The 12,582-nt window shown below is 52.7% G+C and overlaps 1 protein-coding gene across 4 annotated transcripts in view; it reads left to right on the forward strand.

The window, feature by feature from the left end:
- The first annotated feature begins 2,603 nt into the window (after positions 1 to 2,603).
- SAMD4A (sterile alpha motif domain containing 4A) overlaps positions 2,604 to 12,582 on the forward strand; it is a 138,840-nt gene continuing 128,861 nt past the window's right edge. The window contains exons 1-2 of one of the 4 annotated variants that reach the window (XM_054066831.1): positions 2,604 to 2,659; positions 3,997 to 4,573. In XM_054066831.1, the coding sequence (XP_053922806.1) occupies positions 4,378 to 4,573 (196 nt within the window). In that variant the 5' untranslated portion in view covers positions 2,604 to 2,659; positions 3,997 to 4,377. The remainder of the gene's footprint in view (positions 2,660 to 3,996; positions 4,574 to 12,582) is intronic. The other 3 variants (XM_054066832.1, XM_054066829.1, XM_054066830.1) reach the window with 3 other exon arrangements.

Below are 12,582 nucleotides of genomic sequence, written 5' to 3' on the forward strand. Positions count from 1 at the left end.
AGAAGAGGAGCTCGTAGATCTTTTTGTCCTCCCTCTGCTCAATCAAGAGGGCCTCATTCTTTGAGACCACAGAGGCTGTAGTAGCCCAGCGATCTGATTGATACCATCGTTGAAGGAGGGAATGGACTTTGGGCTGGGGATTCTGACAGTGAACTGGATGGGCTTTAAGGACCCTTCCAACCCAAATTATCCTATGATTCTATGACTCTATGATTTCACGATTCTATCATTCTATGATTAAGGTTGGAAAAGACCTCTAATATCATTAAGTACAACTGATCACTGTATCATTCATCCCTTGAATGCCAGGAAAATGAAATCCCCAGGGCAAAATGATGGCCCAAAACACAAACCCAGCTCCACTCAGCACACCGTTAGCACCCCCAGGCTTCAACCCATCCACCCAAAACCCAGGACCCCATCCACCATGGTGTCCACACACCACCAACCACTACTGAGCATGCCAACATGCAAAACATCAAAACCACATAGAGAAGAGAAGGCTCTGGGGAGACCTTAGAGCAGCTTCCAGTACCCGAAGGGGCTCCAGGAAAGCCGGGGAGGGACTTTTTACAAAGCCATGGAGTGACGTGACAAGGGAGAATGGCTTTAAATTGGAAGGGGGAAGATTTAGATGAGACATTAGGAAGAAATTCTTCATGGTGAGGGTGGGGAGGCCCTGGCCCAGGGTGCCCAGAGCAGTGGTGGCTGCCCCATCCCTGGAGGTGTTCAAGGCCAGGTTGGATGGGGCTTGGAGCTCCTGATCCAGTGGGAGGTGGGGTGGGACTGGATGGGGTTTAAGCCCCCTTCGAAACAACCCATCCCATGATTCCATGTTAAAATGTCAGGGGATCCAGGCACGAAAGGCAAACGCGGACGGAAAGAGCGGGCATTGCTCTTTCTCCTTCTACCTCCAAACCTCCTGGGCTTTCCATTCCCTTCCAATCCAAACCATTCCATGATTCTATCCAAACCAACTTAAAAATAAAGCCCCCTTTCTTGCCAATGTGACATTTCCAGGGCTATTGGCATCCACATCCCTGCCTTTCCCTCGCAGCCCACTAGATGGTGGCTTCCTCCAGCCAGAACCTCGCACTTGGTGGTGGTGGGGGGGTGTCAGGGGCGTGACTTAAAGACGGGGAACCTCTGCATATAGAGGGAGCACCCCGAATTCCCAAGGGGGGTGGGAATTGAGCATGCACTCAGCACCCAAAAGGGGGGGAACAAGCAACCACCACCCCCATACATCCAGCACCCAAAAAGGGGGGGGGGGAAAGCACTTCCAGAACCCCCCCATGCACATAGCACCCCCATTTGGGGGGAGAAGCACCCCCCTAACGCACCCAGCACCCCAATTTAGTCGGGGCAATAAGCAACACACTCCATGCACCCAGCACCCCAACTTAGAGGGAGACAAACACTTCCAGCACCCCCTCCATGCACCCAGCACCCCCATTTAGAGGGGAATAAGCAAACCCCCCCCATGCAGCCAGCACCCAATCCATGCAGCCAGCACCCCATTTAGAGGGGCAATAAGCAACCCCCTGATGCATCCAGCACCCCAAATTAGGAGGGCAATAAGCAATCCCCCCATGCACCCAGCACCCAATCCATGCATCCAGCACCTCCATTTAGAGGTGGACAAGCACTTCCAGCACCCCCCAATGCACCCAGCAGCTCCATTTAGGGGAGGAATAAGCACTTCCAGACCCCCAATACACACAGCAGCTCCATTTAGGGGGGGACAAGCACTTCCAGACCCCCAATACACACAGCAGCTCCATTTAGGGGGGGACAAGCACTTCCAGCACCCCCAATACACCCAACACCCCCATTTAGGGGGGCACAAGCACTTCCAGCACCCCCCAATACACCCAGCACCCCCATTTTGGGGGGGACAAGCACTTCCAGCACCCCCAATACACCCAGTACCCCCATTTTGGGGGGGACAAGCACTTCCAGCACCCCCCAATACACCCAGCAGCTCCATTTAGGGGGGGACAAGCACTTCCAGCACCCCCCAATACACCCAGCACTCCCATTTAGGGGGGGACAAGCACTTCCAGCACCCCCCAATACACCCAGCACTCCCATTTAGGGGGGGACAAGCACTTCCAGCACCCCCAATACACCCAGTACCCCCATTTTGGGGCGGACAAGCACTTCCAGCACCCCCCAATACACACAGCACCTCCATTTAGGGGGGGAATAAGCCCTCCCAGCCTCCCCATGCATCCACCCCCCTACTTAGGGGGCTACACTCCCTCATTCCCCCCACCTACAATCGAGTCTCTCACCCCCATCACCCCCTCCCTCCTCAGCTGAGGGGACGCGAGTGTCTCCCCCCCTTCCCGCCCTCCTCTCGCCCCGCCCCCTATGACGTCACCGCTATGCAAATGAGCGGCATGTTGGGAGCGGGGGTTTGGCGCGCCGCTGGGCTCAGTCTCGCGCCGCGCTCGCGCCCCACGTTCCCCCCCCTCCTCCCTCCTCCCTTTCCCCCTTTTTCTTCTTCTTCTTCTTCTCCCCCTCCTTTATTTCACTCTCTCCCCCCTCCCCCTTTTCTTTCCCCGCCATGGCACGGCCCCCCTTCCCCCCCACCCCCCGCGGCGGCACCGAGCCGCCACCGTCCCCCTTCCTACCCGGGAACGCTGTGAGTGAGGTGAGTGGGAATTTGGGAGGGGGGGGGAACCCCAATTGTAGGTGAGGTTTGGTGACCTGGGAGGAATGAGGGAGCGTAGCCCCCTAAATAGGAGACTGAGGGCATGGGAGGGGACCCCCCCCGCTTTCTGGTTGCTGGAAGGGGACCCCCCCGCTTTCTGGTTGCTGGGTACGTGGGGGAGTGCTTGTCCCCCCCTAAATGGGGCTCCTGGGTGCGTGGGGGGGGGGTGCTGGAAGTGCTTGTCCCACTCTAAATGGAGGTGCTGGATGCATGGGTTGAGTGCTGGCTGTATGGGGGGGTTGCTTATTGCCCCCCTAAATGGGGTTGCTGAGTGCACAGGGAGGTGCTTGTCCCCCTCTAAATTGGGGTGCTGGCTGCATGGATTGGGTGCTGGATGCATAGAGGTCTTGCTTATTCCCTTCCCCTAAATTAGGGTGCTGGGTGCATGGGGGTTGCTTATTCCCCCCCTAAACTGGGGTGCTGGGTGTATAGATTGGGTGCTGGATGCATTGGGGGGGGTGCTTGTCCCCCCTCTAAATGAGGGTGCTGGGTGCATAGGTTGGGTGCTGGATGCATGCTTATTCCCCCCCTAAGTGGGGGTGCTGGGAGTGCTTATTCCCTCCCCTCTTTTTCAGTGCTGGGTGCATGGTGGGGGTGCTTGTCCCCCTCTAAATGAGGGTGCTGGGTGCATAGGTTGGGTGCTGGGTGCACGTTTATTCCCCCCCTGAGTGGGGGTGCTGGGTGCGTGTGGGTTGCTGGGTGCGTGGGGAGGTTGCTGGGTGCCTTAGGGGTTGCTTATTGCCCCCCCTCTGCGGTTCCAGAGCTACTGGAGGTGCTTATACCCTCCCTTGGGACTGTTTGGTGATGGGGGGGGGGCTCTGTTTATCTTGGGGTGCAGTGCAGGGGTCCTTATTCACCCAGTCCTCCACCCCGAGAGGTGCTGGATATGCAGAGGGGGGGCTCCCCTGCTTGCCTGGGTGCCATGGGAAGGGAATTCTTTCCCTCCCTCCCTTGGAGTGCTGGATACGTTGCAGGGGTTTCTTGTTCCTCCCCGTTACTGGGGTGCTGATGCCCTGGGGGGGGGGTGGGGGGGCGGGTACTGGGAGTCCTGGGGGAGTGCTCTGACCCCATAATGGGTGCACTGGGAGGGGGTTCTTCCGCCACCTCCCCAATCCTGGCTGGGGAGGCTGCTCCCATCACGCAGGGTGTCGGAGATGTCCTCATTTGGGGAGGCAGGGGGGCTGTGGTGCCTTCCTCTCCTCCTCCTCCTCCTCCTCCTCCTCCTCCTCCTCCTTCTCCTTCTCTCCCACCACTTTCACACCCCCTCTCTCTTGCAGGTTTGAACCCCCACCCGCTGCAGCTTCGTTGGGGGCCACCCCAGTGCTGGGGGTTTCCTGGTTTGGGCTTTTTTTGGGCTGCCCCCCCCCTTTTTCCTCCTCCCGTGTCTCCATCAGGGAATCCAGCACTGCACCGAAGCCAGAAGAGACAGAGCAAAACCCAACCCAGGCCGAAAGCTGCATCCGAAGCAAAAACCCACCCTTTTTATCGCCAAGGAGATTTTTTTTTGTTGTTGTTTTGTTTTTTTTTAATTTTTATTATTATTATTTTTGAATCCTGATCCCAGCCGTAGGGGAGGAAGCGGAGTCTGGGCGGGGAGGCTTTCCCGGTTATTTATTTTCTCCCCCCGCAGAGGTGTCTCCTCCGGCCACTGGCTCACCATGATGTTTCGAGACCAGGTCGGCGTCTTGGCCGGTTGGTTCAAGGGCTGGAACGAATGCGAGCAGACTGTTGCATTGCTCTCCTTGCTCAAACGCGTTAGCCGGACCCAAGCTCGCTTCCTCCAGCTCTGCCTGGAGCACTCCCTGGCCGACTGCACCGAGCTCCACATCCTCGAAGGAGAAGCCAACAACCCTGGTAAGCAGGTTTTTCTTTGCTGCAACCCTTCTTGAACGATGCTCTAATGCAGGTAAAATGGAAAAAAACAACCCGCCGGAGAACAGGAGGAGGTTGGGGAGCCGGGGCTCCCCCACTGGATCGCGTGAACGGCTTCTTATATTTCATTTTTCAAGTGGATGATGGTTTATTTCGGTTTGATTTTTCGCAGCCAACTACTCTGCTCTGTGGCGTGGTGTAACTCCAGTAGCATGAATGATTGGTGGCTTTTTTCCCTCTCCCCCCCATAACCCCCCCTTCCCTCCCCATCCTTCCTCCTTCCATGCAGTTTCCTGTGAAATAAGTAAGTCAGGTCACGTAGAGTCTGGATTTTCTAGGCTTCTTTTGGGCAACGTGGCTTGCTTTGCTTTCTGCAACACGCAGCCCATCTCTACCTTAAACAAACTGTTATTTTCCAAAGGTCTGGGCAGCTGGGTTATTCTACTTTATTTTATTTTTTTCTTTTCCAAATGTGGCAATTCCTATTTCATCATTCAGATCCTGTTTGGACGCATTTTTTTTTCCTGCGGCTCTGAATACCCCCTTGTGTTTCAGCGGAGCTCTAAGAAAATACGAGCTGACTGGTTTGTGTTACAGAAAATGTGCAAAAAGTGGATTTTTTTTTTCCTCTTGCTTTTATTTATGCGCCATTCTGAGTTGCTCAACTCTGCAGAAGTAAACGGAGTTGGAGCAGGATGAAAACAGCACTGGTGACGCGTGGATTGCGCTGTGTTAATATGTTTAGGGGGGGTGTATGCGTTAAACGTGGATTTTCCGAAGTGCGCGTGTGTGTGTGGATACACACAGGGATGCGAGTGGCTTAAAGCAGAGTTCCTGAAATACGGAGTGCGAGGAGGGAAGGCAAAAATCTGTCTTTAAGTTGTGTAGTTTGGTTTTCCCCAACCCTTCCAAAAACCCAACAAAATAGAAAGCAAAGCAAACTCATCTCTTTTGTTTAAAATCCTGGGGGAATCCAGGAGCTCTTGCTTTCAAGAGCATGTGGAAGCGGTGCCGGGGAGCTACGTTTTGGGATAGGTGGAAATCTTGCGGGTTGGCGGCGTCCGGATCCCGAACAGAGCCCCCAGTGTTGCCGGAGCGGGAGGAATGCAGGGTCCTTCTCCAGCTGTTCCCTATTAGAGCACCGAGCCGGCAGGATTTGGCAGCTGCCTCCGCTGCCATTTGATGACAAGGTCCAGCGCAACGTCTCGTCCGACCCAGGACGTATTGAAGTCCTTCTGCAGGAAACCAAGCCTGGGGCTGCTCCGGCGCAATGGGATTGGGGGGGAAGCAAAGCTGGAATTGGCCGTTCCCTTATATAGCTCGCAGGAATGAGAGGGAGGAATGCTGCCGAGTGTGTCTCGGCGCAATGCTGCTGGTTTTATAAACAGCTGAAGGGCCGAACTTCATCCATTTGGGTGGGGAGGCCCCGGTGGGGGCCAGGGAGGGAATGTGCTCTCCAAACTCGGCTGCTCTGGGATAAATGGGCAGCCTTCCATCCTGGCCTGAGCACAGGGTTGTTGCAATTCCCGCCGCAAATCAGCGGGACCAAGATATTTTCAATTTTTCCTGTTTTATCGGCATCACAATTTTTCATTCAAATAGTGTTTCTGGTGGTAGTCGTGTCTCCGTGGTTCATTGAGTGATTAGCGAGGGGCGATTTACCTCCTGAAGGCAAATTATGAAGGAAAATAACATTTTGAAGTCTTCCCATATCCAAAGTCTGTGTGGTGGCATTTGCTCACTGTAAGCAAGGTGGAAACCAGGGCTTGGACCCTTCCCATCTCTACTCGTGCGAGCAATCCCTACTTGCCCCTGTAATCCCATTGACCTTGTTTGGCGCCAGGATTTCTCCTGTGAGCGAAGCTTGGCATCCAGCCTCCTGCCTGCCCCTTAGTGCATTTGTGGAGCTGCCCATGCTTTCCCTGGTGTTCCTGCCAAAAATCGGCTGTTCCTCCAGGGCATTTGTAACACTGATAGCAATACCAGGATCCGTTGACTTCCTCTTCTTTTCCATCCAAACACCCTTCTGTATGGCTTTCCCATGGGGTGGACACATCCCTGCACCTCATGGAGCTGGACATGCTTTTTCTGAGCCGGACAATCCTGTTGTGGTTAAGGAAGGAGTAGCTGAGGTTTGCAACCAAGAGTTGTTAGGAAATAGCTTTTAGTCTCCAGCATTTGTAAAACAACCTATGTGTTTTAAATTGCTCTTATTCAGTGCCAGTTTTGCAGGGTGGCATTTGTCACTTGCCTGGCAATGGAATCACACCAGGTTCCTCTGAAAAGTAGTGTTGTCATCTCACCTTGCATTACTCTTTACAGGTTGAATCCCGTTGTTTCCATAACTCATTTGGGCGTCATTCCCTCCTGGGTTGGGGGCTGAGCTGGCTCCCAGTATGTTTTCCTAGTGTTTTTTGACTTGGAGATGGTGGGTCTCTGCTTGTAGGTGCCCCACCAGCGTTGCCACTGATGTTGGGGATGTGGTGATGGTGGTGGCACACAAGGGACTGCGCTGTGACGGGGATGCGCAACCGAACGAGGTGTAGGAGCTGGCTGTAAGAGGTGCTGTGGTTACCTTCAATGGACCATGGGGTTGAGATCCTCCATCTGGTGAGGGATGTCACCATGATTTAAGCAATGCTAATCTGAAAGCAGTGTGCTGGTCTTGTGTGCTGGACAAGTGTCCAAATTGACTTGAATGGTGAGTCCTCATGAGAATTGAGTCGTTTCATACGTGCAAGACCCATTCCTTGCCTTAAACCTATTGGGGAGGTGGTGAAACTCGAGTGTTGTCCCTAGTTCAGGACCATTAGAAGGAGGTGGCAGCTCTGTTGTGTTCCTTGGTGGATGGGTACCATTCCTGGGAAGATCATCACCAACAAGCAAGCTCAAAAGTGGGCCCGAAGGGAGGCTGAAGCGTGACCTCCTCACTGACTGGTGGAGCTGGGCTCATGAGCCTTCAGGTGTGTGGACCAGGCAGGGAGGAAAACTCCTCTTTATGAAGGTGTCCAGGTTGTTTCTTGCCTGGTAGACTCCAAATGAGCGATCTGCTGTGTGGCAGATGATGGGGGGGCAAAAACCTCAAGAAGGAAAAGAACTCTTTTTTTAACTGGTTAACTGACGTAGAGAACCAAGTATATTTATTTTGAAGGAGTTCTATCTAGGTGTTTTTTAAAGAAGAAAGATATTTTTGGTGATGACAGCCAAGCTCCCCTCATTCGGGCTGCAAACCTGATGTGACTTTGCTGTGTACAGCCACGTGTGACCCTCAAAAGAGCCTAAGGGACTTCCTTCTTCTGTGGCTCTTTGGATACCTGCTCAAGCACGGAGGGGTGGATATAACCACATTGCGCACCTCAGATGGGGAACATCTCGGAGGAATTTATGCTGGTGTCTCAGAGCACACTGGAGATGTGGCTGCCGGTGGTGCAGCGGCTGGGCAGATGGCTGTCAGACCATCTGTAGTGTATGGAAAGGTGTTGGAAATATCTTTAAAGCATGGAACGCTGGGGAGGGGCTCTTGATCAAGGAGTGCGGGGATATGGTTTGAAGCTGAAAGAGAGGAGATTGAGATATGAGATCTTAGGAAGAAATGTTTTCCTGTGAGGGTGGGGAGGCCCTGGCCCGGGTTACCCAGAGCAGTGGTGGCTGCCCCATCCCTGGAGGTATCCAAGGCCAGGTTGGATGGGGCTTGGAGCAACCTGATCTAATAGGAGGTGTCCCTGCCCATGGCAGGGGGGGGTTGGAACTGGCTGGACTTTAAGGTCTCTTCCAACTCAATGATTCCAACCCATGTGATTCTGATTGCTTGATTATAAAGGCAAAGTAGAAGTGAGAAGCAACCACAGAAGGAAATCTAAGTGTTTCTTCATTAGGTGAAGCATACAGCTTGTGGTTGTCCTAGGTGGTGGCTACGAGTAGCCTCTTGGAGCCTTAATGGTTTAACTGGTGAAGAACGGGGGTTACTGCTAATTCAGTATGAGGACGAATGGCTTGGCCTGCCGTGCATGGAGAGGAATATGGAAACCATATTATCCGTGCACAGAAATAGAAGTTTCAGGTATTACAGTGCTATTTAAAATCCTGCTATAACTTCCTTCCTTCCTTCCAGCCTGGCCTTGCTGAGCGGCTTCGGTCCCAGCTGCTTGGAGCTGTCAGGACGTGGTGACCTCCTCCAAGCCTCTGGTAGAGGTCAGGCGGGAGCATAATGTGGACTGTGGTGGGAACAGGACCTGTGGTTCTCCTGTGGCTGCTGACTGGGTCTGAGACACCGAGGGGTGCTTAGTGTAGCTACTCTGTGGAGTATGGAGCCATGGGACCTGCTGTATCCACAAAACCTGGTCTGTAGGCTTTTGACGTTGAGTACAGGATGTGCTTCTGCTCCCACCTCCCAGCCAGAGGTGTGACTGGAATTTTCTTGGGACTTCTGAAGTAATCCTACATCCCATCCCACCAGCCACAGCTTTGGAGCTGCCATGGTTTCCTCGCTCCTGCAGTCTCTGCTGGCTGATAGAGATGGACAGAGGCTCCTGTGGGTCCTCTAGGCATCTGAACACCCACCTGGGCTGCTGGGAGCAGAGTAATGGGTTTAAGCTCTTGGTTTTGAAGGATGAGCAGCTTTCTCTCCCCTGTGTGCAGGACATTAACTGCTTCACATGTTAAGGCCAAAATCTTTATTTCATTTCGGCAGGCTGTCAAGTATCACAAAAAGAGCATCAAAATGACCCAGATTTCTCGTCCTGGGAAGTGCTGGCCAGAGGAGGAGATAAGGGTTGCAGGGAGCGACGATGTCTTTAATTAGACTGAGTGATGCAGCTGGAAAAAATGGCCAAGCATGAAGTTGCACCAGCTCAAAAGAGGGCTTGTGTGGTTGTGGGTGTTTTTTTTTTCTCCCAAGCTGTACCAGCTGGTCTATTAAAAGGTATTACATGTTGCTGCAGACCTCGTCTCTTATACCCTTAGGTCCTGTGGCTCCAGCCCTACGACTGTTGCTGCCACCGCAGCCTCCCAGCTCATCGGGAAGCTGCTCCCTCTACGCTATGTGAATTTTGCAGTTTGCTGCTGGTGACCCTCACTGGTGGAAAGTCATCTCGGTGCCCAGTTTGAAGATGGTTCTCCGTTATGTTTTTGTTTTTCTTGGCTTATCATTCCACTGCCAAGCTGAGCTTTAGTTTAAGTGCCCTTGGGTTGCAGGAGAACATTGCTGGGCCGTCCCATGGTGGGGACGGAGGGGCTGAGCAGGAGGAGGATGAGACAAGGAGCTAAGCCCTGTGCTCGGTGAGAGCAGTGGGATGTTTTAAGTGCAATGCTGGATATTTGCGTTGTGTGTTCCCTCTGCTCCCTTGTCTCTGCCTGGAGTGGGGTGTGAGCAGCTTTCCTGGCTCTGCTTGTTGAACGTTGTGAGCTGGGACTCTGAAATGGGGAGATCTGCTGAGCAGTCGGGCACTGGCTTCTTGTAATCTGTGTGCTGTTTCTTGAGCTGCTGCCGTGCATCTAGCCCAGGTTTTGTTGGCAAACTTGAGGACTAAAAGCTATGTGCGCTGGGATTTCTTGGAGAATAGAAAAGGGAGGGGTGCAGAGACACACAACGATGTTGGCCAGGGCGTTTGAGCGAGGCTGCATGCCTATATCTCTTGAAATTCAAAGATTTTTACTTTTAAAGACACTTTTCAAAGCAGCTGTGGGAAGCACTGCAGCCCAGCATTGGGCTCGCACTGGCCCTGGCTGGAAGCAGGTCTTGGGGCAGCACGAAGGCAGCTCCCCTTCACTCTCCCCTTACCCTGACTGCCCCTCAGTCCATGGGACTGAGCGCAGGCACCTGGGGCTTGAGTTTAACCCTTCTGTGTTTTCTTTATTGGAGAATGTGTGGAAAAGACAAGAAAGAACAATTTTAAGCTGAAAGAGGGGAGATTGAGGTGAGAGATTACGAAGAAATATTCTCCTGTGAGGGAGGGGAGGCCCTGGCCCAGGTTGCCCTGAGCAGTGGTGGCTGCCGCATCCCTGGAGGGGTTCAAGGCCAGGTTGGATGGGGCTTGGAGCAACCTGATCCAGTGGGATGTCCTTGCTCATATCAGGGGGATTGAAATCAGATGATCTTTAAGGTTCCTTCCAACCTGAACTGTTCTATGATTTGTGGTGACTCCATGGGGTGGTTGTTTTGAAGGTCCTGGTGAAGGTGTCTGAACTGGAGCGTGTGTCTGAACTGGAGCCCTTGCCATGGTCTGGAACTGGATGATCTTTAAGGCCCCTTCCAACCCAAACCGTTCCATGATTCCTTGATTCTCCTGCTTGCTTAAAAATGCCCTTCCTTGTGGTTCCTGGCACACGTCCCTTGTAGTAGGATAAGTAGGGAGAAGCTTCCTGTGGCTCATTCCAAAGCACCAGCAGTACAGATGATGAGGTTTGCTCCACGGGGCAGAGCTGATGAGGACTGGATCATTCAGGCGGTAGAGCTTGCTAGGGGAAACATTTTAGGTAGTGATGCTTAAAAAGGTGGGGGGGGAAGGAAAAAGTTAATGGAGAACAACGCGATTTGCTGCCCAGAGCGTCACACTGGTGCAAGGAGGTCCACCCACAGGTGGGCTGCTCTCTCCCAAAGAGTTTTTTTCACACTCCGCAGTGTCCTTTTACCATTTTGTCTTATGCATGCCTTGGTGAGGGGCCTAATGTGTCAGGGTTAGTTCCCCCGCTGACTGCAGTTGGGGAAAAATCCCTCTGTTGAAGCGTGCGTAGAAGATGCAGAGAAGCATTTCATGCCTCATTGCAGACCTGAGCCTGAGTTTTCTGTCTGGGCCAGTTTGTTGTGCCTTGATTTCTATGCAAACGCTACCCTTCCGTGCAGACGTCTTGTGTTTGCGCTTGGAAATGTGGTTAAGATGAAGTTCTCACCACCAGGGAGGCTGCATGTGATAAGGAGGAACTGCTCAGGGCATGGCAGTCAGGATACGGATTGATTGGAGCGGTCAAGGATAGTGTTGGATCAGGAGCTAAATAGGAACCACCCGCCAAGCCATCAATTAAAATAACCTACTTTGCAAACACGCTTATCTCCAAATGAGATTAAATAGATGAAAGGGGAAAGTGCTCTGCTTGTACCGGGGCTGTTGCTGGTGGATGATCATCTGCGTGGTGACGTCTTTTGGCGTGTCAGACCTCAGCATCTGGACGGAGCTGCATGTCCATCTTGCCGTTTGTATTCTACACAATTGCGTTTGGGCCAATTGCTTTTAAAACAGCTGATGCTCCAGTCAGCTAACGTTTCCCTGGAGCAGTTGGTGAAGGTGTCTGTGGACCAGGAGGTTCACGGTGCAAATTCCCATCTTCCTGCAATTTCTCAAGCCCTGGCCTTTCTTCTTCTCATCTCCCGTCAAAAAATACCATTAGAATTTAATCTGTGGCCCACAAAAGCAATTTTTTTTCCAAGCTGGGAGTTATGTTTGCAATCAGTGTGAGAAACCGAAACAGTAATTAATGTGAACGCTTGCTTTATTTTAATACGCATTCGTCAGTGCTTTAGCTCTCCAGCTTGGTGCTTTTGTCTAATGTTACTGCAGATAACTGTTTGAAGAAAGCGTTACCCTTGTGCTACCAACAGCTCCTCAGGGGCTAGACCCATCAAAGGGTGGAGAAGCTGGTGTACGACAGCGGCTGCTGGTCTATGTTTTGGGGTTCCCACCTGATCACCCCACTCTTCTCCCCACTTCTTGCATGACTACAATGCTCTGGTCCTGAGAAGGAGACCCAGGGATTTGCAGAGGTCACCGCTGAGCACGAGTTTAGCGATGGCAAACAGCCGCGTCAGTGGCTTTCCATTTTGGCCCCGGTAATTACAAATAAAGTCGAGGTTGGCTCGAGCAGATCCGTTCCCAACTTTCCGCCTGCGTGCTGCTTCCTCTTCCGCAGCAGATGCGTTGAGTGGATGGGCAGGATCTCATCAGAACAGAGGTGGAATTGTTTCTCTGCTGGAGAAAGTGATGCTGGCTTTTCTTTTT

The sequence above is a fragment of the Cuculus canorus genome, chromosome 5, assembly GCF_017976375.1.
Source record: "Cuculus canorus isolate bCucCan1 chromosome 5, bCucCan1.pri, whole genome shotgun sequence".
NCBI lineage: Eukaryota > Metazoa > Chordata > Aves > Cuculiformes > Cuculidae > Cuculus > Cuculus canorus.